Below are 27,269 nucleotides of genomic sequence, written 5' to 3' on the forward strand. Positions count from 1 at the left end.
ACCATGGTATCAGAACCATGGTTTTTTAAAACCAAAAAATCCGTACCAAAAAACCACGGTTACTATGGTCATGGTAAACCATAGTTTTACTATAGTAAAACCATGGTTAATTTTCGTAAGAGTTGTTTTATTTCAGCCATACATGGTCTACTCTCCCAACTACATGAGGAGCAGTGGCCATTTTAAGTGAAAAATCTCAACCCCATCACAAATATATGCAACAGCAAGAACTAGTTTGAAGTGATGACATAAGAGTATGGTTGTTTGTTTAGAGCTGCGGTTGTTTGCACACTCACACACATTCGGTCCTTCGAGAATTCTGCTGTACGCTTTGAAAAATCCAAGTGATTGCATTGAGCGCCATGGATGTGTTTTTAAAAGCATTTAGCCCTCTGGCAATTAGTTAGGTCTTAATGTACAATGTCAAAACAAGCCATCGATCCGCTGATTGATCAGTCCTCCCTTTCTTTTCCCCCTCTGCCTACGTCAGTGAAATGGGAATTGGAACAACTTCTTGTTTTATTCTCTTAAAGCTTCACATCTGCTACAACAACACTAATGCTACATAAACGTTATAGATCATGCCGTTTCATCATAAATTGTTTTTAACTTGCTCTGGTCTCCATCACATTACTGTATGAAATAAATTTTCAGGCTGGCAGCCAATAAGACATAAAAAACATGGCTGTCAATAAAGCATTTTAGTGCCTGTAGGTCAATACGTTCGGCCCATGTTGTCAAAGCACTCTGTATGAACCTCTATTGACCAACCTATAAACATGAACCTATACGCATAACTCACTGTCACAGTAACACACTCCACACACTCACTCATTATGAGGTAAGACATTACACTTTTATTAAATACAATGGCGGACAACTTGACTGGTCCATATATCTCATACAGACGAGGACATTTGATTGTACTTATTTGTAGCTGAGCGTATAACGGCATAATTCCATAAACCATGAAATTATCACATTAATTGATAGTCTGCTTTCCAGGTGTCAATGGGCTTGTGTTAAAAAGTATTAAGAAATGGGAGGAAGTATCCCAATTTTTGGACTTAAAGTCAACACCCTTTCGAAAGCCAGTATGTTTTTTCAGTTACACAATGACTTTTGTATGTGTGATAATGTGCACAATAAGAAACAGGAGAAAGAGCACTGGTTTTGCTTTCAAGTTGACTTGTTTAAGGTAGTTTAGCTTATAGACATTTTGAAACATCAGAAGTAGTACTATACATGTAGAAGAAGGTGTTTGATATGCAGTCACAGTTTATTGTTCTGTCGCAGGACGCTTTTGGTATAAGGCAAGACTAATTTCCACCACTGGAACTCATTCATATTTGTATCTTAAACAACATTTTCCTGATGTTATATGATGAAAACATTGAATAACAAAGGAATTGCATTGTCGCGTTATTTTCATGGCAATTAAGCACATTTGATCCCATTGGCATGTACAGTCAAACCAAAAATGATTCAGACACCAGATTTCATGTTTGATATTTTCTTACTAATGGGTGCAGGACACTATAGTTCATTTATGTAAGTGAGGATAGCAAAATGAAGTAAACTGTGACATGTTATAACCGATTTGTCATACCAAATTTTAGCTTGACTGTAATTCATTTGTGATTATCAAGATGAATTTGAGTTCTTGTCATATTTTATTACCATTTTCTAAACTATAGCAAATAAACTGTGATAATGTGAGAAATTTTGAAGGTGTCTGAATACGCTTTGAATTGACTGCATATACGGTAACAAAACAAATCATAGCCATCACAGTAATCAGAAAAAATGGTACAATTAAATGGTCAAATATTGATACTTTATGATAGTTTGTTATAGTGTCTTGAAAGTATGCAAATTTAAATAAAAACATTGTTCTGTGGTAAAAATTACTGTATTACAGTAATGAGAATTTACCATTAGGAATAGTGGAATCTGAAAAACGAACAAACAAAAACTGTCGCATTATATTGTCAATGAGAATTTATGGAGAAAAATTGGTGACAATTCAGAATAGGTTTCTTTTTTGTGAATGTAACCTCACAAAAAAGAGTTTTTCTCATTGTTCATCCAAAATATCTAATCTTTCTATATTTTGTCATTAATAGACTGCAAAAAATGCTTTTCTTACTTAGATTTTTTTGTCTTGTTTCCAGCCAAAATATCAAACAATTCGTAAATCAAGAAGGATTTTCTAGACAAGTAAAAATTATTTTCTTGTTTTCAGAAAAAAATAAGTCAAAATTAAGTGTGTCTTTGCTTAGAACAAGTGAAATAATCTGCCAATGGGGTAAGACAAAAATCTTATTTCAAACAGAAAACAAGATTATTTTTCTTACCCCATTGGCAGATTATTTTGCTTGTTTCAAGCAAAAACGCACTTAATTTTGACTTGTTTTTTTTCTGAAAACAAGAAAATAAATTTTACTTGTCTAGAAAATCCTTCTTGATTTAAGAATTGTTTGATATTTTGAAAATCCTTCCTGATTTAAGAATTTTTTGATACTTTGGCTGGAAACAAGACAAAAAATCTAAGTAAGAAAAGCATTTTTTGCAGCGTACATCCCATTCCATGAACCCAGAAACCACCTTTATATTCTCTCCCAACCAAATATGAAAAAAATATAATATTAAGAATAAATATTTTTACATAAAATCATTTACAGACAAAAGTCAAAAACAAAAGTGCTTCACATTAAGTACAAAATAAATAAAATATAAAATTAAAAGTTACAAATCTTCAAGATTCCAAAATAAATAAATAAATAATTTAATTAATTAAAGGAGTAGTTCACTTTCAGATCAAAAATTGATGGATAACGTACTCACCCCTTGTCGTCCAAGATGTTCATGTCTTTCTTTCTTCAGTTGTAAAGAAATTATGTATTTGAAGAAAACATTTTAGGATTTCTCTCCATATAGGACGATTTCATAGTTGGAGGAGAAAATGAGATGGGAGTTTTTTGACATACCCTAACTGTATTGAACTGGAATACACAGAGTTCACGCAGAGCTATACATGCATTTGAGATTAAAAAGTATATAAATTGCAATTTTTTTTTTAATTAAATAACCAATCGTTTCGCTAGATAAGACACTTTATCCTTGGCTGGGATCATTTAGAGTTCTTTGAAGCTGCATTTAAACAACACTTTCAAAGTTCAAACTCGGGGGCATCATAGAAGTCCATTTTATGCAAAGAAATCCTGAAATGTTTTCCTCAAAAAACATAATTTTTTACAAGTGAAGAAAGAAAGACATGAACATCTTGGACGACAAGGGGGTGAGTACATTATCTGTAAATGTTTGTTCTGCAAGTGAACTACTCCATTAACTCCAAACGTGTGTAAACTATGTTTTGGGATTTTACGCTCAAAACCGAACTGATTGGACGATTTTGGTTGACAAAGTCCAGTGTGCAAAGTCTCCCATGGGAGAGGGCAAACAAAAAGGATGCTGGGATAGGATCTCTATAGTGATAAATAGATATAATAATTTATGTACGATAAAAGGAAGAAGAAAATGTGGGTTTTAGTGAGGTGACTCATGTTTATCTCTGTTTAACATTATTTCGTTCCCCTCATCTTATTCTCTCCATCCTGTCCCCTCCCGTCCCTCGTCTTTTCCCCACTGATAGCATTTATGAGTCTAGAGGGAGTTGCTGCTAATAGGAGACATTTGTCCTGTAATGAAATATATATTACACTATAGCAGTTGTACAACCCGAAGCTTGAGTACTACATTAGTGCGTCCGCTCAGTAGTAAAACATGGCGAATGAGAAAGAGAGAAAGAAAGGTCGTAATTTAGCCCGCACCATCATAATCGGCCACTCTGCGTAATTAAGCTCCTGTAAGAAATGCAAGCTGACGGTACTGAGGCAAGGCCTTGTCTCGAATGACTCCATCTAGCCCTCCGTAGCACATATCAAGTACAAACCTGAAGATACGGCGTCGATTTTGCAGTGGGCATAGGAGCACAGACACGCTGGTTGTGACATCACAAAATGGTAAAGGCTTAGCTTATGAATATTAATAAGGTTATGCACAAATAATTTAACATTGTCTTATAAATATGAAGCATTGATCTGGAAATCAGGTCAGTGGTAGAGTATCTGCTCAAGTCAGAAGTGACATTATGTCTTGAAATGTCCAGAAATGATACATCATAACTAATTCCATCACCAGATTGCTACTCATACTCAAACAAAATGAAAACCCTTGCTTGACAACTGGAGACGCGCCCACTGCACTAGACATAACTATATAGCTGCAAGCTATTTCATGAACAAAATTGGTGGAAATGGAGGGACAAAATTGGCCATGGCGAAAGTGGTGAGGACGTGTCCCACTATAAACAATGCCTATGTTCTAGAAACATTTTAGTGGGTTACTTCTGCATTTCAGATGAGTTCGGCAGCAACAACATCCTGTCAGCGTCCAGAAGCTTACGCAACTGTGAAACTACGTTGAAAACGTCCAGTTTTATAAACACACATGTATACGTATAGATATAGTCGCAGTTTGTCACTGTTGATCACCATGCTAATTTCACATTCTGTGCTTTGTATCGGATTCAAGATGAAACAGATGGGAGCCGACAGGACCAAATCCGATTGGTGGGCAGAAAAGTTGTTTATTTCTCCTCTCGTTTGTGTTTGGTCATTGTTCATGGAGCTGTTGTTCAGAGGGATGCCTTTGCTCCAGAAGTTCAGGATGGTTGAAAATTTGGTTCTTGGTAACTAAACTATAGTCACTTCAATGCGGCTCTTTCCATTCAATCATCATTCATAGTCATTGTACATGGACAAGATCCCATTTCCATTTTATATTGAGAAGAAGGTGCAGTTGACGAGGAGGTGGACAAGGAAGGGGATGTTAAAGCTGTAGAAGAAAGAGATTTGGGGTGGGATAGAGGAGGGGCAGTTTCAGGAATCCACTCGTAGTCCCACGGCACGTGCTCTCTTATCCCAGGATGTCCAGATACACTGGTGATGCCTTGGCCAGGTTGAGGAGCAGGTTATGGATCTCTTTAATGTTGAGTCGGGTGTGTGGTTCTCTCTGCCAGCATCCCAACATCAAGTCATACACCTCCTTCGGACAGGTCCGGGGTCGCTGCAGTACCCGACCTTGGGTGATACACTCAATCACCTACGAAAGAGCAACAAGTGAAAGGTCAAAGAAAATACAAGTCCAGAAATATGTGAGGCAAACTATTGCAAGGTATGAAAAATTTTAAATATACAGCAGTTTTATAGTTTAGCCTTATGTCAGGGGTATCCAGACCTGTTCCTGCAGAGTTTACTGTAGCTCCAACTCTAATTAAACACACCCGAACCAGCTAATCAAGGTCTTCAGAATCACTAGGAAAATCCAGGTAAAGCTGGCTGCACACCGATTTTAAAACCATGGGAGATCACAGACATGAAGACAGTTTCTACCAATTTTTAGCCTTATAATGTGCACGCTAGACGATTCGACCAGACCGCAAGACCACAGCTGTCAAGTTTCAGCTATGGAAGCAGGCAACATCCAGTAAATGATGCTTGCTCGCTCTCTTTGGCTATCGCGGGTATCACATCACAGGCAGCTCGATTAAGAATCCTAAATATCAAACATGTTTTATATTTACAGTTTGAGTTTGGAGATGCTCCGTCTTGATTGGGAACAGTTAGATAATCGTAATGACCCCACACAACAGAGGACTAAAAATCGTTTGCGACGAGCCTCGAATCGGGCCACACACCCCATTTTTTTATATTTACGATTTGAGTTCGGGAACACTCCGTCTAGATCGGGAGAAGTTAAATAATCGTAATGACAGCCCACAACAGAAGATGTTTTGGACCAAAATCGCTTGCGACAAGCCTTGAATTCGGCCACACCCCCGAGCGTTTGGGGGTGCAAATTGGGCTTAAAAATAGGCCTTAAAGTCTTCTAGTGTGCAGCCAGCTTAAGTGTAGCTTACTGAGACTGAAGCTGGTTGGAACTAAAATCTGCAGGATGTTGGACCTTCTGGACCAGGATTGGACACCCCTGCCTTATATGTTTAAATACATGGGTTATTTGAAAAATGTCCAAGGTTCTTCTGGTTGGCTATGATGTTCTGAGTGGTTCCAAGGACAAGTTTGTAGAGTCCTAAACCAGGGATCTCCAACCCTGCTCCTTGAGAGCTACCGTCTTACAAGCTTAAGTTCCAACCTTGGTCCAACACACCTGCCTGTGGTTATCAAGTAACCCCGAACACCTTGATTAGCTACTTTAGGTGTGTTTGAATGGGGTTTGGAATTGAAATCTGCAGGACGGTAGCTCTCCAGAAGCAGGGTTGGAGATCCCTGTATTATAGAGTTTAGCTCCAACTTGCTCCAATACATCTGCCTGGAAGTGTTTAGTAATCCTGAGGTCCTCCAATAGCTGCTTCAGGTGTGTTTAATTGGAGTTGGAGCTAAACTCCAGGATAAATCCAGGGATTTCCAACCCTGCTCCTGGAGAGCTACCATCTTGCAAGCTTCAGCTCCAACTCTGCTCCAACACACCTGCCATTATCTTGATTAGCCAGTTCAGGTGTGTTTGATTGGAGTTAGAAGTGAAATCTGCAAAACAGTAGCTCTCCAGGAGCCAGGGTTGGCAATCCTTGTCCTATAGAATTTACCTTCAACATACTCCGGTACATCTGCCTGGAAGTGCCTAGTAATCCTGAAGAACTTCATTAGCTGTGTGTGTGTGTGTGTGTGTGTGTGTGTGTGTGTGTGTGTGTGTTTTTTCTTTCTTTTGGAGTTGGAGCTAAACTCCAGGATAGTGGTTCTCAAGGAGTATTATTGGACACCCCTATCATAAAGTGTTCTGGGTGGTTTCTGACATCTTCTAGTTTATTGCTAATGTGTTCACTGTGGTTGCTATATTCTCAGAAATAAAAGGTACAAAAGCTGTCACTGTTGCGATACATTTTCAAATGTACAGTTTTGTACCTTTTAGGTAGTAATATGTACAATTTAGATACTAATATGTGCATTTAAAGTACCAATATGGACCCTTTAGGTACAAATATGTACCCTTTGAAAAGGGTTCCGTCCCAGTGACAGCTTTTGTATCTTTATTTCTGAGAGTGTAGGGTATTCAGGATGGTCGATTAAGCCAGTCTTTATTTCTGGACCTCGGCCCTGGTAAGTCAAACACTAACACTACAAAGACTATATGCCAGATTTCTAGAAAGGAGAGTAGCACTCTAACTGGAGGGGTAGATGACTCAGCAGGTCAGGGTCTATCCCAAAAATGTGGCCACAATTCTGTGGACACCAGCCATTAGGAAGAGTTCAAAAATGTGTACTGTTGTACTTTAGGAACAGGGTTAGGAAACCTTGCTCAGGGGTCTGCTAGTTAGTTGTTAATGTGTTCTGTGTGGTTGCTGTGGTGTTCTGTATGGTTGCTAATGTGTTCAGGTTGTTTGTTAGGGTGTTCTCGGTGGTCTCTTGGGCAGAGGTAGACAACCTTTCTCCTGGAGGTCTATTTTTCTGCTTTACTTAATTTCCAACCTGCTCCAACAGACCTGCCTGTGATTTTCAAGTGGTCCTGGGGACCTTGATTTGCTGGTTCGGGGACCAGTTGCATAAACTGCTTAGACTAGTCTAAAACTATTAGTCTTATATTCTTCAAGACTGGTTATAACTTTAATTTAATTTACAGAAAGATAGATTGGTCTAATTTGAATCCGAAAAGTAAGACTGATTACCCCTTGGCCAACTGCTAGCTGGTCAAACAACTTCTTAAGACACAGTCTTAACATAGTGGCTATGTCTATGAAACTGGCCTCAGTTTGATTAGTGTTGGAGCTGAAATCTGCAGCATTTCATGTGAATGGCACTGGTGTGTAGATGTTATAATGCATCAGTACCTCATTATTTGACAGCTGGTACCAGGGCTGTTTCCCGTAGGTAAAGATCTCCCACAGCACCACTCCCAAACTCCAGACGTCACTCTCTGTGGTGAACTTCCTGTACATGATACTTTCTGGTGGCATCCAGCGGATTGGCAGCATGGTATGACCTCCAACCTAAACATGTAAAACAGTAAGTGCACACTGAGTCATTCAACATATTAAGTCATTATGCTGATGTAGCCGACGTGAGTTTGAATCTGTCAAATCAATAAATCTGGTAATGGCCAAACAATGTAATTAATTACAAAAAGGAGTGTCACTGACTATTGTATATGTTAAACTGTAGTTTGACATTAAGACGTCCAGGTGTTCTCAAATCGACAAAACAAAAGATAAAATCAACCTACTCTAATATTAAGTGCTAATGGATAAGATCCATACAGACTTTTAGAACAAGAGTAGACAGTCGACAGTTTATTGCAACTGGAGCATTGTTCAGTCCAGAAAGCTCTCAGGCAAATGCTGACAGTATTTCCAGTTCAGGACCTCAGATGGTGCCGTAAGTTGCGCCTCTCAGGATTTGGATGCTGTAAGCGTGGGGAGTTGGTCTGGCCTAGAGCTCAACCCCAAAACCAATCATTTCATTTATTAGCTCTCTCCATAATGCGCTGCCTCTGAAATATTAATTATGAGATTGTGGTCCAGAATGTGGATTAGTCTCAGATTAATTGGTTTAACATACCGGACTCATCAAATATTAAGGTCAAAAGCTTTTAGGCTTTCACTGGTCCCATAGTGGAGCTACAGACTGGAAGGGTCACTTAAAAAGTGGTCTACTACCAAGCGCTATTAGAAACCTTTTTCCCCTGCAATCGAACACACACACATGCTCATCCACACATCAACATCCTGCTAAAAAGCTTAGACCAGTTTGCACCAGTTTAAATTTCTCTTAACTGGTTTTAGGTGGACAGTTACTGGCAAAGCCGGATATTGTTGCAGGCCAGTTCAAGGCTGTAGGTTTGGTTTTAACAGCCTTTTAAAGAGTATGTATGTGCATTATTAAGCATAGGAGAATAGAACTCAATGACACATGATATAACATTTTGCTAAAGTCAACATGAATAGCTCTTCACACATTACTTTCATAATTGGGTAAATTTGGATATACAATTAGGAAAAATGTAGGACAATTTCATCCATCAAGAACTGACTGATTCACAAAACCGGGCTGTTTTCTAAGAAGATTAGAGCAACTTAACATTTGGATGAAAATCTATTTGAATGTTAAAGGCCAAAATATTGACTCTCTATTCAAGAACTGTTAACACTTTAATTTATGGACCAATTCTCACTTTAAGTAGTTGCTAATTAGCATGCATATTACTAGCATATTGGCTGTTTATTAGCCTTATTCTGCATGACTATATTTTAAATCACTTAATCTCTACCCCATACCAAAACTGAATTTACTAACTAGTAATAAGCAACAAATTAATTATGTAAACCCATAGTTAATAGTTAGTTAATAGTGAAAATTGGTCCCAAAACTAAAATGTGACCATATAATTACAGTATATGCAGACAAAGAAGCATGACATAGGTGGAAAAGACTTTATGAGGATACTATGTTTCTAAATATGGGTTATAATGCACTAATGTGGCTTCATAAGAAGTTCTGTGGTTACACAACATGCTTTCACAACATAGCTCCACCCATCAGCCTCTGCCTGACCAGCTGTTTCTATGGAAACTGATGTTCTATAGGCCTAATCAATGGTGTACACATAGCGCACACACACACAAATCCACTGACCTGCATTTGAATCTCAATAGAGGCTCATATAATGGAGATGTGTCATGATATTCATCAGTATTCAGAGATAAATGAACTTGAATGAACTTGGCACAGTTGATGGTGAAGAGAGTTATCTAATAGCACATCTCTTCATTTATAAACATCATTCAACCCATATTCAATCACTGGATGGATGATTCACACCGAATACATGAATGGAACACAATAGAAGAACATCATGCTAACAAAGAATACATTAAGTTGTCAGTCTCTCTTTGACAGCTTTATATTCCAAAGTGTAAGGTTTGGTTTCTTGATTTTCTTCTGTCTAGCCGTTATATTTCAGTATCTTTCCAGTTTGTTTTTACTTTTTTATCCCTAACTTAGGCCCCTCTCCTTCTCGGTAGGCCCTCATGCTGAATATGGGGGTGAATACTAATGAGAGATCTTTAATGACTTTTTCAGTTTCTGTCTGACAGCGCAAGCGCTCTATTCTTTTTCTTTGCTGTTGCCATAGTAACCCCTCTTTCCTGTTCCCACGCCACTTTCTTCCCTGACTCCTAATCTGGGAGAGACTTACTGACGGTAGTGAATCAGGACACACACGCACACACACAGAGTGAAATTCTGCTGACATCATACAGGAAGAGAGCCGGTAGGGTCAAGGTGTTCAAATAGCTGGTATTCAGTGATCAGTAGACAGTGTGTAGTAAAGAACATGAGAAGCATATTGATTTATACATATACTGGGAAAAGGACTTGAATATCGCCTTTAAGTGTCCTTGTGAAGTCAGCATTATTTTCCAACTAATGAAACTGTAACAGAAAGGACTAATAAATCTGAATCAGTGGGCAGTGAAAGGCTTCCTGATACTGATTATAATCTTGCATGTGATTATAATCTTGCATCACGTGAATCCAAATACACAAAGACAGACTAGAATGCAATTCTTACCCGATAATAATCTGTACTGTAGACATCTCGGGACATCCCAAAGTCTCCGATCTTCACCAGGAGGTTCTCCCCGACTAGGCAGTTTCGTGTGGCCAGGTCTCTGTGAACAAAGTGCTGGGAAGCCAGATACACCATGCCTGCGGCGATCTGCTGCGCAATATGCAGCATCTGAGACTGAGTGAGCTCTGCCTGCTGCTGCACCTGTCCATCAGCCATCAGGACGGCATCAGGACCATGAGCCCTGCCGGTGGACAGACAAAGTAATGACCTCAAACAGAGCATAATTCACAAAAATTCATCTTAGAGTCAGAAGCAGGCGATAAGCAACCTGGAAGATCATTTATTGTTTACCAATTACAAGTTCAAACTTGCTTAACTAGCAGGAATGAGATTCCTATGCTCTGACTGAGTGATTTAATTTGTATTCGATTTTTAAAAACATGAAAATTATGTGTAATTATTGACTTACAAGAACAAAGCAATTATAGAAAAGATTTCACTATGTACTATTGGATTCCAATACAAACAGGCATGCAGACATGTTCAGGCAGCTGTACCTGAGGAACTTATTGAGGTCGCCGTGTTTCATGTACTCAAACACCATAATAAGTGGATCGCTCTCCACACACACGCCGTAGAACGTGACGATGTGTTCGTGCTGCAAATTGGTCAACAACTCTGCCTCACGATGAAAGTCCTTCCTGGCGTTCTCGCTGGCCTCTTTTAAAGTCTACAAAACATGTACAAATATACTGAGTATACTGACAAACTACTGAAGTTCAGTTTGCCAACATAAACACTAAATTCAAAAGCCAACCTTGACAGCCACTAAGATCTTCTCTTGGTCTGTAGACAGGTTGTAGCATTCAGCCAAAAACACTTTTCCAAATGCTCCTTCTCCAAGTTCCCTTTTCAGTACAATGTTGTGCCTCTTAATGTGCTGAACAACTGTTGAAAGAAGACAACACAATAACAAATTTATGCTTCATTTGAGTTCTTATCAAAATGATTCACAAGAAAAAACGTATTTGAACATTTATGGGTCATTTTCTGGAATTGTGTGCCATATACTGAACAGGATATTGTACTTGGTCATGTTATTTGATATATTTGACTTTAGATTTGACAGAATTTGTCCCTCAGTTCTCAAATTCATTAGATTGTGACACTTTGTTTAAAAATAATGTTTTGATCTTACTGAGAAATTAAAGTAAGTGTTTGTAACAGAAACCGGCTAGTAACAGCTGCACAGGTCAAACTCACACTAGGAACCGACACTAGACACTGTGGTCTTAAGAGTTCTTGTTAGGACACCTGCCTCTCATGCCAATTGACATTGGTTTTAATCCTGCTCAGGGCAGCATTTCTTAAATGAATTGTGGCAATGGTTCTACAATCTACTCAGGCTTACAATGCTTTTGAGAAACACAGCCGAGAGTGGTGTGAGCAGGGCCAGTTACATTAGTGGCATGACCCAGATTGGTGCCGTGACCCAGATTGGAACTATGACCCAGGTGGGACTGTTTGTTACTGAGGCCAGCTAGAGTCCTTGTTAGCACACCTGCCTCCCATGCTGGTTGACATCGGTTTTAATCCTGAGTAGTACTGGTTACATTGAAGCCTTGAAACGGATTGCTGCCACAGGTAAAACTCACACTAGGAACTGAAACTAGATGCTGTGGTATTTATAGTCCTTGTTAGCACATCTGCCTTCTATGCTGGTTGACATTGGTTTTAATCCTGCTCAGGGCTGTATTTCTCAAAAGCTTTATGAGCTACGTTGATCATAGAGGCCACTGGTGGCAATGGTTCTATGATCTACTTAGGTTTACGATGCTTTTGAGAAACGCAGGCCAGAGTGGTGTGAGTAGGACCAGTTACATTGGTGCTGTGACCCGAATTGGTGCCGTGACCCTGATTGGTGCCATGACCCGGGTTGGAGTGAATATTACTGAGGCCAGCTTCTAAGAGATGCACATGAAAAAAATCATTCCCCTGTTCTCAAGAGGCATTCTAGGAACTTAAACTAGACGCTGTGGTCTTTAGAGTCCTTTGCACACCTGCCCTCCATGCCAGTCGACTTTGGTTTTAATCCTGCTCAGAGGCGAGTAGGACCAGTTACATTGGTACCGTGACCCAGATTGGTGCAGTGACCTGATTAGTGCCATGAACTGGGTGTGAGTTAATGTTAATGAGGCAAGCTAGTACGAGCTGCTCAGGTAAACCTCACTTCCATCTTGAGGAGGCACGCTAGGAACTGAAACTGGGCGCAATGGTCTTTAGAGTCCTTGTTAGCACACCTGCCCTCCATGCCAGTCGACTGCTCGGAGCGGTGTAGGAACAGTTACATTGGTGCCATGACCCGGAATGATGACGCGACCCGGGTTGGTGCCGTGAACCAAATTGGTGCCATGACCGCGGTGAGAGTGAGTATTACTGGGGCCAGCTAGTAAGAGCTGCACAGGTAAATCTCACTCTGTTGTCCTTAAGGCATGCTAGGAATTGACACTAGATGCTGTGGTATTTAGAGTCCTTTTTGTCCCTTTATGACTCATTGCTGGCTTGCCAAAATTACACAAATTTGTTTGTTTTTTTTAACCCAGCATTTTTAGAGTGCACTTGGTTTGACAGATAAAATAAGAGCATTCACATCTGGAACAACATGGGAGTGGGTAAAAAATTACAAAATTGTGGTTGAACTATCCCTTAAGGTCATTTAAGGTCATTTTGCATTTCTGCCCTTGAACTCTGTAACCTTCAATCCCAAAATAGTATAATGGGATTGGAGCCAAACATGGTGGATCTGGGTTGTGACTGTGGGGCTGGACTTGAAGACTTTGAAAGCTGGAGACTCAGTGGGATGTTGAAATAAGGAAACATAAGGAACTTAGCTTAAGATGTCTGAAAAAATATGTAAATCAGTAACGGTCTGAGCAGCAGTAAAATCAGGAATCATCAGGAAAATCATTTTCTCAAATAGGAAACTTAAAGAAGCTCCTCAGGTACAAGTAATTCTAGAATGGCCGATGCAGGAATCTAATGCAGCAGAGCAGCCTCCATGATATGACTCAGCAAATGAAACTCAGGGATTTAAGCAGCCTCAGGTGGACTGCTGGACTGCTCTGGTGTGTTTCTGGCGAAATGGCATTAACAAACTCTCCAGAGTAATGTGGATGAATTCCCTCAATGTGAGTTTTCTCTTTTCTTGTAAATTTACAATCATTAAAAAATATTTTACATGAATCCAGATGGGTTAAATACATCAGTTTAGGAAACTTGCTATTTTAAATATACTTGAGTAAACCTGCCAGGCAGAATTGCTGTTTGATCCACAGCTTGAAGGATCCTCTGTAATGCAGCTCTCAGAGAACATCAACAAGTATCCGAAGACTTAGAACAAGTAACTCAAAAACTAAGACTTACTGAACATAACATTTGAGCAGGGACATTAATTTAAAAGAAAGCAAGTAAAAAAATAAATAAGAGACATGATATAAACCCAAAAACAATCAAGCAACCCTGAAATAAACGTAACAATAAATGTTAATCCCATTGTAATAATAGCGCTAGTCCCATTATGTCAACCTAGTATTCTGCATATGCTTGTGTATGCTTGAGTTAGTAAGCTATTAATATGTGTGAAAAGTGTAGAGTTGGGGTTCTTGAACTCAGACTGCATATAAATAAACTCAAGTGGACTTGTACTCAGACTTGAAACAAACTCAGACATTTTGGACTGGAAAATTTTCTGAGTACAGACAAATCTACATTATAAACATCTCTCACTCAAACTTGGTTAAAGATTATGACCGGACTAAGACTTGACAAGGTGGACTAAGACCCAGCACTTCAAGATGTACACTCTTGTACCTTGCCTAAAGCTAATAAACCCTAAGGTCAAGTAATCTGAGCGGAAGAAGCGAGCTTTCTTTGGAATCTAGACAGGATGTAGGACTGGTGTTGTCAGCATTACAGCAATAAGGGCAAGATATCTGCTAAGTACAGACACCTGATAGATGTTAGTGCTTCAGTCATGGTAAATTGAGCAATTTCAAATGAGTGACCGGTTTTAAGCCTGATGGACAGGAATTTAGCAGGCTGAGAAACCAATAATAAAATGATATTGTCTAGAGCAGTGGTTCCCAACCACATTCCTGGAGACCCCCCAACACTGCATCTCTCCTTTGTCTGACACAACCATTTCAGGTCTTGGAGTCTCTACTAATGAGCTGATGATCTGAATCAGGTGCGTTTGATTAAGGAGACATGGAGATCCAAACTTGTCCTGGAGAACCTTCAATTAGATGTCTTCCTAATCAAAGACACCTGGTTTAATTCATCAGCTCATTAATAAAGACTCCAAGACCTCAAACATGTGTGTCAGATAAGAGAGACACCAAAACTAATGTGTTGGGGGTTCTCCAGGACCAGGATTGGGAACCTCTGATGCCGAGTTCAGACTGCATGATTTTAGCCCCGATTTTGACTCGCCGACAGGTTTTGAGAAATCGCCGACAAATGCCCGAAATCACAGGCAAATCGCTGCTCGTTCACGTGAGTGACAATCACACAGTGTGAAATATCAAATACGCGATCTGAGAGAATCGCCGACACCCGTGAGATATTTGGCATGCTAAATATCTGGACCTGTCGGCGATTCAAAATCATGCCGTGTGAAAGGTGATCTGACTGAAAATAACATCGGCGATTACCTACAGCCAATGAGACAGCAACATCCAGGCCAGTGGGAAGTTGGGGGAGGAGTTACGAAGGTATAGACCACAATATCAACAAGCATAGCTTCGGCTTCTTTTCTTTTCGCTGCAAATGAGTGCACATGCAATTTGTATGACAAGCTTTTTGCGGGCTACCATTTTTTTTATAATAATCCCAGTCTCACATGAGAACTCACGTGAGAACTTGCACGACTGACCTCACGTTGTTTCCATGTCACTTGTTGTTGTTTGGTTGTGAGACGTAGTTTGCAGACCGGGACAAAGTTGTCGGCGATTCTTCCTATTGTAAAGTCATGCAGTGTGAAACCCCCTGTCGCCGATCCATCATGCAGCGTGAACACAGCAGCGACGGAATGCTACCCCAGATAGTCATGCAGTGTGAAAAGATCTGTGACACGATTGCTTTGAAAATCATGCAGTCTGAACTCGGCATGAGGTAGACAACTCAGTTATATCTCCCAAGCTTTGAAAGAGCAACCTCTAAACCAGGGCTCTCCAACCCTGCTCATGGAGATCAACCGTTCTGCAGACTTCAACTCCAACCCTGCTCCAATACACCTGTCTGTAGTTATCAAGCAGCCCTGAACACCTTGATTAGCTGGTTCATGTATGTTTGATTGGGTTTGGATCTCTAGGATGGGTTGGAAACCAATGCTCTTGACCAGGGATAGGCAACTTCGGATATGAAGGGCCACTGTCCTGCAGAATGTAGCTCCAACTCTAATCAAATACACCTGCCTGTAACTCTCTAGGGATCTAGATGACACTAATTAGCTTGTTCAGGTGTGTTTAATTAGAGTTGGTTTCCAACCCTGCTGCTGGAGAGCTACAATCCTGCAGATTTCAGCTTCAGACCCAATCAACTACACCTGAACCAGCTAATTAAGGTCGATATTTCAATGCTTGGGAGATATAACTGAGTTGTCCACCTCAGAAGTTCCCAATCCGGGTCCTGGAGAACCCTCAAACACATTAGTTTTGGTATCTCTCTTATCCGACACACACATTTGAGGCTGTGGAGTCTCTACTAATGAGCTGGTGTTATAAATCAGGTGCGTAGGGCTGGGCGATTTTTTCGATTTTTTCGATTAATTCGAATTTACGTTTTAAGACGATTTATTTTTTTATTAAATCGAGGTATCGCGATTTTTTTTTAAATGAGATACATTGTAATTGCACCAATGGCAGAATAATTAAGAGGCTTGTCCGACTCCGACCACATGATGGCGCGCCTAATTAACCGCTCACCTGTGAGAGTGCTCTATGAAGGAACGTAATATGCTACAGAAATAATATCATAGAGATGTACGGCTCTTCACGTCAGGATGACCTTGTGCCAAAGAAAGGTAGTAACGTTTCATCTGTGGTTTGGAAATGGTTCGGATTTGAGAGTTCAGACGTCGAACCAACTTTTGTCAAATGCAAAATATGCAGAAAGTCAGTTTCAACCGGCAGTGGCACTGAAGATGAACGACTGGACCCATCTTCAGTGCCTTGGATATCGTCTTCACAATGCCATTGGTAAGTATGATTAGTAATTCAAGCATTAAAATCGCAGTTATTCAGATGTTATTTCATTAATAGCTGAAATGATGATGATTATTATTGTTTTGCTTTTGTAATAACAGTGCCAATCACTTAATATGAGTTTGTTGGTTATAGATTCATATTCTGCAATTAGCTCTTTACAATATTTCTGTCAAAGTACAATGAACTGCTATTTCAAATCTTTTTTTTTTTTTTGCTTTGTTTTAACAAAACAAGGTGTGAAAGACCACAGAGTTGACTGTGCAGTTGCAGTGTGCAAGAAGGTTATAAGTGTGTTTTCCTTCAGCTGGAAAAAGAGATCTTGCATCTGCACAGGCTGAGCTCGGCTTGTTACTTAAGTCATGTTGTTATGTTTTAAGTTGACTAGTTACACAATAAAAAAAAAATCGAAATCGAAATCGTGAATCGGTCAAACTTTATGAAAAAAACTAGATTTTTTTTTTTCCATATCGCCCTGCCCTACAGGTGCGTTTGATTAAGGTGACATGAAAAACATGCAGCCTTGGGGGGCCTCCAGGGACGTATTTGGGAACCAGTGGGGACCAGCAGTTCCAAATCCTGGTCCTCGAGAACCTTTAAAACTGAACATTTTAGATGTCTCCCTAATCAAATACACCTTATTCAAATCATCAGCTCATTGGTAAAGACTCCAAGACCTCAAATGTGTGTGTCAGATAAGAGAGACACCAAAATAATGTGTTGGGGTTTCTTCAGGACCAGGACTGAGAACCTCTGAGGAAGACAACTCAGTTTTATCTCCCAAGCCTTGAAAGAGCAACCTCTAAACCAGGGATCTCCAACCCTGCTAATGGAGTTTTACCGTTCTGCAGACTTCAACTCCAACCCTGCTCCAATACACCTTTCTGTAGTTATCAAGCAACACTGAACACCTTGATTAGCTGGTTCAGGTATGTTTGATCTGCAGGATTGTAGCTGTCCAGGAGCAGGGTTGGAAACCAATGATCTTGACCAGGGATGGGCAACTTCGGTACTGGGGGGGGCACTGACCTGCAGAGTTTAGCTCCAACTCTAATCAAATACACCTGCCTGTAACTTTCTAGGGATCTGGATGACACTGATTAGCTTGTTCAGGTGTGTTTAATTAGGGTTGGTTTTCAATCCTGCTTCTGGAGAGCTACGATCCTGCAGATTTCAGCTTCAAACCCAATCAATCACACCTGAACCAGCTAGTCAAGATTGCTCTTTCAAAGCTTGGAAGATATAACTTTGTCTACCTCAGAGGTTCCCAATCCTGGTCCTGGAGAACCCCCAACACATAAGTTTTGGTGTCACTCTTATCTGACACACACATCTGAGGTCTTGGAGTCTTTACCAATGAAATGATGAGTTGAATCAGATGTCTTTGATTAGGGAGACATCTAAAATGTGGATTTGTTTAGTTTCTCCAGGACCAGGATTGGTAATTGCTGGTCTACCTAATCAAACACAGCTGATTAAACTCATCTGCTTGTTAGTAGAGGCTCATGATCAAACTTATGTATACTGAGGTCAAACTTTGACGTTATTGATGTGTCACCATATTTAAATTGAAAGCGATAAAGTAATTGTACCACTTCTAGACTCTTAGATTAAACTGCTTAAACTGCTACCTTTAGGATATTTTTTCTGCTTGAAAATTTTGGACCCCATTGACTTTCATTGTATGGACAACTGAAACATTCTTCTAAACATCTTGTTCTGTGTTCTATAGACATCTTAATGTTTTTTACTACACAATGGGTGTCTGCAAGCTTCATTTATGAGACACGAGACGCATGTAATTTTGGACACTGTACATAATTTAATAAAAGGTGTACTAGAGATTATTTCGGATATGGTGGAAAAGAGATGTTTCTCATCCCAGGCGTCCCTTAAGAGAGTGAGGACAGTACAAAGATAAGACAAGATTAATCAGGCGTTTAGTGTGCTGGAGGAGAGAAAGATAAAGAGAGCGAGAGAGAGAAGATTTTGAACAGACACCGCACTCTTAGAGATTTATCCTTAATGCGATTAAGAAATGCTTTTGAAGAAAAACTAGCCAGTCAGCTGATTACATTAGCAAGAGCTAGATGATGAGGCTGCATCGATCTACAGTAACTCACTGTACACCATAACCCTATATTAAAAGTAACCAGAGTGGGGAGGAAAGCACACAGTGAACGAAAAATGAGAGGACGAGGACTATAAAATAAATATTTAAGATGTTGTGTTTGTGTATGCAGATATGTCTGAATATTTCACTCTTGATTAAAAAAAAAAAATAAAAATTAATTAAGAAATAATTATATTTTGCTGGAAGAAAATGATGTTTAATGTAAGAGCATTAAAACCACCAAGCAGATTTTCTACCCAAATTCCCATTACCAGAAGGTGAAAAAATTAAGTATATTATTTAAATTGTAAAGTATTTATTGCCTATTATTACCTAATACCTTTATGCTGTTTTTAATTGTGTAGCGCCCTCTTTAGGTATCAGGAGTATCTACCTATTTGAATTGTTGACGCTAGAACCCGGATTCTTTTAAATGTGTCTCTCGACGTGATTTTACCCAAAATCAAACTGTGATCCTACTTTTATACTACTTCCGACAAAGTGCAGCTCTAATCTCCATAAATGATTCTATCCAAATAGTAGAGACCTCACAGTAATATTTAAATGACCACACTATGTAGCAAAAAAAAAATACACAAATTTATTTAAAAGAAAATAAACAGAAGGAATCAAAGATTAATCAAAATCTGTTTCTCAACCTACCAATAAACTTCTGCCTTCAACTATAGTGCTTGGTTGACTCTTTTTTTCTTTTCCACAACAACACACTTAAAGGTTATTTTCTGAATCACCTTATCAAATTAAACTTTTAAACCTTCTAAAATTAAAAGGTTTTCCCTTTAGAAGTATAAATTTGTATCCAATAAGTGTAGATAAATATACACAGGTCCTTCGGAAGATTTAAAACAGAAATACAGAACGTAAACAAACTTTATATGTGTTCAGTAATACCAATGTAACCCTTCACTGATATTATCTCAAGGAATCACAGAAACCGCAATATGGTTCAGAAACTGAAAAAAGCTTAACGTGGGCCCACCACACTCACACGCACACGCACACACACAACACAACACAAACCCCCCGTTGCAGGCCTGAAACGTTGCTGGAGTGCGTTGAGGCCGAGGGAAATGTAAAATGGCCGCTTCACTCTCTAAGAGCACAGATAAAACAAATAAATGTACCTGAATGAACTTGAAACTGGTCAAGGATCCCGTCACCGGTCAGGTCCGTCCAAGTGAGGCTGTGATTGATCAGCAAACTCCGTGACACTCCCGCGATGCCAGAGGAACCCCTAACCACTCGGCGATTAGGGATGCTATCTGGATTCCCTCAATGATCTTCTCAAATGATGCAGTAACAGTCTTTGGCAATCGCTCTGATTACCTTTAACTCTCTTACAGGTGCTGATTTAGGCGATGAACAAGTTATATTTCTCACCCGCGATCCGCGTTAGTCCTGTTTACTACAAAGGCGATTAAGCATAAAATCGCAATTCTCCCTAATCACGTCGCGTTGACTTCGTTGTGCCGTCGTGTTGACTTCACAACAGAATAATCTGCTGAATAACACTCAACCAATACAGCTCTTATTACGGATATCGCACATAAAGTGACGCATTTTCTGTTCTCATGCCGACAACATATCTTACGCACTTCTTTATCCGAAGCTTGCTCACTCTCTTGACTGACAACCTTCCCTCCCAATCAAAGTTGCTCTACTCCCTTTCAGGGCGGGATTAAGTCATTTTTAACCAATAACATTAAATAAAATTCAATTTTGTGGTTCTCATATGTCTGAACAGGTATATTGTCCCTTATCAGAAACACACCTGTCAGAAGTAGTCATAAAGGAAAACAAATGCAAGATGAATTATAATACTAACAATAAAGTATTTTCCTATAGAAACAGAAACTAACCCAGGGTTACATCCTCCCCCATCTGAAATTCTCATGTCCCCATGAGTGCACAGATATTAAATATGAATAATGAGTCTATTCTCAGAGTCAGCACATATTCTAGTACACCTGGCACATCTAGGTAAAGAGGAAAACTTTTTTGGAAGGCAAAGTTCAATCTTTGAGGAATTTGGCAGATGGATAGCTATTCCTCTGTGTAGCACTGACACAGGTCTTTCACTGGGTTGGCCCAGTTCATCATAGCTTAACTTGGACACAGGTTTTCTCTGCCTGTTCGGACGATTCTCCATAGGCTTGGCCTCCAAGTCTGCCACAGTCCCAGGGTGTTTTTCTTCCCTTTCTGAAATTCGCTCCTCTTCCCAGTCTACAGTTGGGAGTATATTCTCTTCAGAATCTTCACCCTCATAAGTTTCCTCAATCACTTCCTCTTCTCCTGACCATTGAGGTTCACTGTCTGTGTGGGCAGTTACTTCTTCCTCTTTGACTTCAAGCTTTCGCTGGAGATTGGGAATTAACTGTGTCCATTGCCTGGACTGGTCTAGAGAATAGTACTCATGACTTTCGTCTTCACTTTCGGAGGAATTATCAGTCACTTCAGGGTGTTCCAAGGTTCTTTTTCCACTCCATGGTTCTTTTTGCTTTCTTGCAGCTCTAGACCTGGTTACTGGCCGTTGAGGAACTTCTTTTCTCTCATCAGACGCTGGCATTCTTACTGATTCTCCTACAGGTAAGAGATGATCTCTGTGCATTGTCCGGACTCCTTCTGTTCCTCTCTCAGGTTTGAGTTTGTAGACAGGTAAATTGTCAAGCTTCTGCAGAACGATGTACGGAGTTGAATTCCATTTATCCTCCAGTTTGTGCTTTCCTGCGAAACTGAGATTCCGAATTAGCACACGGTCCCCAGGCTCTATGCTCTGGTATGTTACCTTTTGATCATAGAGACGTTTGTTCCTCTGATGATTCTTCAGCGCGCTCTCAGAAGCTAGTCGGTAGGCCTTCTGAAGATCTATCTTCAGGTTTTCAACATACTTCTGGTATGTCTGTCCTTCTTCTCCCCCTGAGGAAGTACCAAAGCATACATCAATGGGCAAGCGGGCTTCTCTCCCAAATAAGAGAAAATAGGGTGAGTACCCTGTAGCCTCATTTTTAGAACAATTGTATGCATGTACTAATTTGCTGATATGCTGACTCCACCTGTGTTTTTCTGCAGCCTCCAAAGTTCCCAACATGGAAAGCAGTGTCCTATTAAATCTCTCAGGTTGTGGGTCTCCCTGAGGGTGGTAAGGTGTTGTCCTTGATTTCTTTATCCCTAACATGCCCAGAAGTTCTTTTATAAGCTTGCTTTCAAAGTCTCTGCCTTGGTCTGAATGTATACGGGCTGGCAGTCCGTAATACACAAAAAACTTCTCCCAGAGAATCTTTGCAACAGTCATTGCTTTTTGGTCCTTAGCAGGGTAAGCTTGGGCGTAGCGTGTAAAGTGGTCAGTGACAACCAGAACATTAGCAACCCCTTTGGAATCTGGCTCTATTGACAGAAAGTCAATGCATATTAATTCCATTGGCCCACTACTAGTGATGTTACTCAGGGGAGCACGCTTCTTAGGTAATGTCTTTCTGGCCAGGCATCTTCCACAGCTTTTGACATACCTTTCAACCTCTGAAGCCATGTGAGGCCAATAAAACCTGTCCTTCACAAGTTCTGTGGTCCGCTCGATTCCTAGATGTCCTGCATCATCATGTAAAGAATACATTACTTGCTGATGGAACTGTCCAGGTAAAACAAGCTGTTTTTTCTCATCACCACAGGAACCTTTAGACATTCTGTACAGTAGCCCATTCTGAATTACCAGCTTAGAACTTTGCCTCAACAAAAGAGCCATTTGTGTACTAAAACTTGTACCAGCTGTAAGTACTTTTCCCTGCTCCACAGCTACCTTTACTGGTCCAATGTCTGGATCTTCGTCCTGTGCCAACTTTAGGTCAGTATGTGTCAGTTGTTTGAGATTTCCTAGTTCAAGCTGGGTAATGCCGGCATAAATGGGTGGAACCATAGTGGGACTGGCTCCCAACTGATCGACCAGTCTGGTAGAGAATTCCTCATTGTTGTCACCTGCTACCATCTGACAGATTGCTTTCACTCCTGCCTGTGGTAACTCTGTCCATTCCTTAGATGAGCCATTATCCAAAGGGTAACGTGACAGCACATCGGCGTCGATGTTATGACGCCCTGGCTTGTATTGGAGACTGAAATCATACGTGGCCAGTGCTGCCAACCATCGATGTCCTGTTGCGTTAAGCTTAGCTGTCGTAAGGACATATGTGAGCGGATTATTATCAGTTCTTACTATAAATTTCACCCCATAAAGATAGTCATGAAATTTATCTACTACCGCCCACTTCAGTGCCAAGAACTCCAGCTGGTGAGTATGATATCTCTGCTCTGTGGCACTCAATTTCCTGCTGGCATACGCAACTGGCCGGAGACCCTCTGAATACTCTTGGTTCAGTACTGCTCCTAAGCCATTCCGGCTTGCGTCCACATGTAGGACATAGGACTTGGTAGGATCAGCGAACGCCAGTACAGGGGCATGAGTGAGGCAGTAGATAATGGTTCTAAAGGCTTCAGTGCAATCTTCGCCCCACCGCTCACCAAACGGCTCTGCCTCTTTGAAGTATTTTCCCTCCATGCCTCCCTTTCCACTCCCTTTGGTTGGAGGATACCCTTTGGTAAGTTCTGTAAGGGGTCGCACAATCGCGGAGTAGTTTTTGACAAACCGCCGATAGAACCCACAGAATCCAAGAAATGATCTTAAAGCTTTAACATCTGTGGGCATCTTCCACTTAGCAACTGCTGCTATTTTCTCGGGGTCAGGAGCAACACCCTTAGAAGAGACAATATGGCCCACATATTTGACCTGTGACATACAGAGCTGGCACTTGTCAAGGGAGATTTTTAAACCATACTCCTCCAAGCGGTCCAAGACTTTAAGAAGCCTCTGTTCATGCTCTTCAAGGGTGGAACCAAAGACAATTATGTCATCCAGGTACACTATCACCTCGAGCAGATGCATATCCCCAACTGCACGCTCCATAAGTCTTTGGAAGGTCGCAGGTGCTCCACTAACCCCTTGGGGCATCCTCTCGAACTCATAGAATCCAAGAGGACATATAAAGGCAGTTTTCTCCTTATCCTCATCGGCCATGGCTATTTGGTAATAACCACTCCTAAGATCCAAGACTGAAAACCACCTACTTCCTGCAAGACAATCCAGCGCATCATCTATACGAGGGGTAGTGTACTGATCTGGAAGCGTTCTGCTGTTTAGCGTACGATAATCAATACACATGCGTATTGCTCCACTCTTTTTACGAACAATCACAATTGGGGAAGCGTAACAACTTCGGGACTCCTTGATAATCCCTGCAGCTAACAGATCTTTGAGGTGTCGGCGGACATCGTCAATATCAGCTGGAGCAATACGACGAGATCTTTCTCGAAATGGTTTATGGTCACTCAGCCGAATATGATGCTTAACATCCTTTGCCAACCCCACATCCCATTCCTCAACAGAAAAGACATTACCTCTTTCAGACAGTTTCTGACGAAGTCGATCTTCCCACTCTTTTGGAATTTCTGACTTACTGAAATCAAACAGCTTTGAATCAATCCTCTTGAGTTTTGTTGGGACATCAGCTGCTGCAATCACTGTATCGGTAGGAAACACATGAGCTATGACTGTTCCGACTGGGACAGTTATTTCTTTGCACGTCTCATTCTTAATCAGCACTTTGACTTTATTCTCCTCCATAGCAGAAGAAGGAAGTACAACTGGTACAATGAAAAGTCCAGCAGGCAGTGTATCATCCGAGAGGGCCTCTACCATGAGAATTTCCTTCTCCAATGGTTGTTGTGGCTTGACTGTACAAACAGCGCACATCTCTCCTCTTGATGGTATGACACAAGCATCTGGCCCATTCCACTTCACTTCTCCAGCAGGTATTTCAACAGCTTTCTCCGGCGCAAGTTCTGTAGATGATATTCGTTCTGCGTTGTGAAGTTGAATTCTTAAAGCATGTGCTACATCCGTCTCAAGTCCAGCAGTGTTAAGTCCAATCAATCGTTGGAAAAAACTTGCATTTGTCCCAACAATTATAGGCACTTGTTCGGGGCCCTCAGGTTCAGGACAAACCAGCGCAAGGATGGAAACAGTCTCTTCCACCCCCATGACAGAAGCTGGAAAAGAGACATCTACCAAGACATAACCTTTGTAGGGGTAACTGGCTGTACTAAGACCCCAAATAGACAGGCCGGAAAGAGGCTGAATGGGCACTGAAGACAGATTCCTAGAGTACCATGACTCAAAGATGATCGTGACCTGAGACCCACTATCTAGTAAGGCTTCACAGGACCGTCCATTGATCTTCATAGTGATTGTCAGAGACGGACCTACCAACCCTGCAGGAAAACTTCTTTCCTCAACCACAACAGTCTGGCTTTTCCGGGAGAAACTAACTTTATCCCCTGTGTGTTTACCACTCTGATCCATTCTTTCATTTCTGGCTTTTCGTAATGCTCGCACAAGCTTCTGTATCACCAGGCTGTAGTTCTCAGTAGCTTTGCACCTTGGAGCAATGTGGCCGTCTTCCCCACATTTGTAACAGAAATAATCTTCTTTAGTCATTTCAAGTCTGGGTTTCGCAGAAATTACAGCCTGCTCAGGTGACTGCAACGACTGTCTGACACTCAGTGACACCAGCTGCTCCTCTAATCTTTGTACCTGCTTCTTTAGTGAGAGTACTTCAGAGTCTACTGATGTGTCACCTCCTCTCCTACTTACTACAGGTTTTGACTCCAACATCAGCTCTGACGAAGGTACTTTAAAAGGACCCTCTGTTACTTTTGTCCGCAGCTCTTGAATCTCAGCCTTCAACTCTCTAACCGCAACCGAACTAGGTGGTTTCTGTCGTGGCCGAGGGATGGGTATTGCAGTGGCACCCAGACTATATCTGGCAGCTTCGCTTTCTTCAGCCTCTCTTATCTCATTTAGGAGCGTTAAAAACGTAGGGGGATTCTCTCGTCTTTCTCTCAGTCTCAACTGAAGCAACAGCAAGTCTGACTCAACAGCTCCCCGAATTAGCTGTTCAACTCTGGTTCGGTCAACATTGTTCCCAGGCAACCCACCTTTTTGTGCTACTCTTGTTAGAGATTTCTCCATTCTCTTCAAGAAATCAGAAAGAGCTTCACCAGGATTCTGTCTCAACAACCTGAAAGCAAAATATAAATCTTCTCCAGATTCAGGAGTTCCAAACGCACCGTCCAAAGCGTCCAGATACTGAAGAGAAGTTGCATTTGCATTAGCAAATCTAATAGCCTTCACAACATCCAGGGCTGAACCCTTTAAGCTTTCAACAATACGACGACGCTTCTCCTTTTCTGAGCATTCACACTCCAAAACCATCATTCTAGCTTGATCCATCCAGGTCTCCAAAGCCTCTTCCCCTGTTGGAATAGGAACAGTACCGGAAAAGGTTCTCAAGCGTCGGTATGCACTTCCATCACTGACAGGTTTTGAGGTCTTTTCCAGCAGCTCACCTACAGCACGGATTATTGCTTCTGGGGACCCTGCATTGGAACTGGGTGAAGAAAACATAGCTTGAATATCAGAGACAGACTTTCCTTCCTGTACAAGCAGCTTCGATAGTTTCTCAGCGAACCCAGGAGTTGGCGACTCAGCCCTTTTTGCTGCAAACGTCCTCCAAGGCTTCCCACCCCCTTCGGGCATTATGTCTACAGGCAGGTGAGAGGGATTAACCACTTCTTTGCACTCACATAGCACAAGTAGAAACCCTGGAGTTGATCCTTCTTTATAATCCCTGACTCTTACTCTTCCCAAAGCTTTGACTTTTTGGACAGTTTTCTCAATGTCGGCCACCTCCAAATCTGCAGGCACTCCCAACAGCAACAATGCATGCTTCTGATCAACTACTACTTTCTGACACCAATCACTAAGTTCAGTTTGTAAGGAAAGATCATCAACATCCATTTTCTCCTGACTCACTTGAGCACCAACTTTCCTACAATGTATCGAATATATCTTTCGTACTTTTCCCGAAGCAGTATAACAGTAAGGAGTATCCCGGACGAGCCCCCACTTTATGTAGCGCCCTCTTTAGGTATCAGGAGTATCTACCTATTTGAATTGTTGACGCTAGAACCCGGATTCTTTTAAATGTGTCTCTCGACGTGATTTTACCCAAAATCAAACTGTGATCCTACTTTTATACTACTTCCGACAAAGTGCAGCTCTAATCTCCATAAATGATTCTATCCAAATAGTAGAGACCTCACAGTAATATTTAAATGACCAC

The 27,269-nt window shown here is 40.9% G+C and overlaps 1 protein-coding gene across 2 annotated transcripts in view; it reads right to left on the bottom strand.

Moving 5' to 3' along the window:
• Positions 1–834: 834 nt before the first annotated feature.
• Positions 835–27,269, bottom strand: part of ntrk2a (neurotrophic tyrosine kinase, receptor, type 2a) — a 68,935-nt gene continuing 42,500 nt past the window's right edge. For both annotated transcript variants that reach the window (XM_073819038.1, XM_073819039.1), the window contains exons 14-18: positions 11,462–11,592; positions 11,202–11,374; positions 10,645–10,885; positions 7,907–8,065; positions 835–5,166 (exon numbers count right to left, since the gene is read on the bottom strand). In XM_073819038.1, coding sequence (XP_073675139.1) covers positions 4,981–5,166; positions 7,907–8,065; positions 10,645–10,885; positions 11,202–11,374; positions 11,462–11,592 — 890 coding nt within the window. In that variant the 3' untranslated portion in view covers positions 835–4,980. The remainder of the gene's footprint in view (positions 5,167–7,906; positions 8,066–10,644; positions 10,886–11,201; positions 11,375–11,461; positions 11,593–27,269) is intronic.

The sequence above is a fragment of the Garra rufa genome, chromosome 15 (genome assembly GCF_049309525.1).
Source record: "Garra rufa chromosome 15, GarRuf1.0, whole genome shotgun sequence".
Classification (NCBI taxonomy): domain Eukaryota; kingdom Metazoa; phylum Chordata; class Actinopteri; order Cypriniformes; family Cyprinidae; genus Garra; species Garra rufa.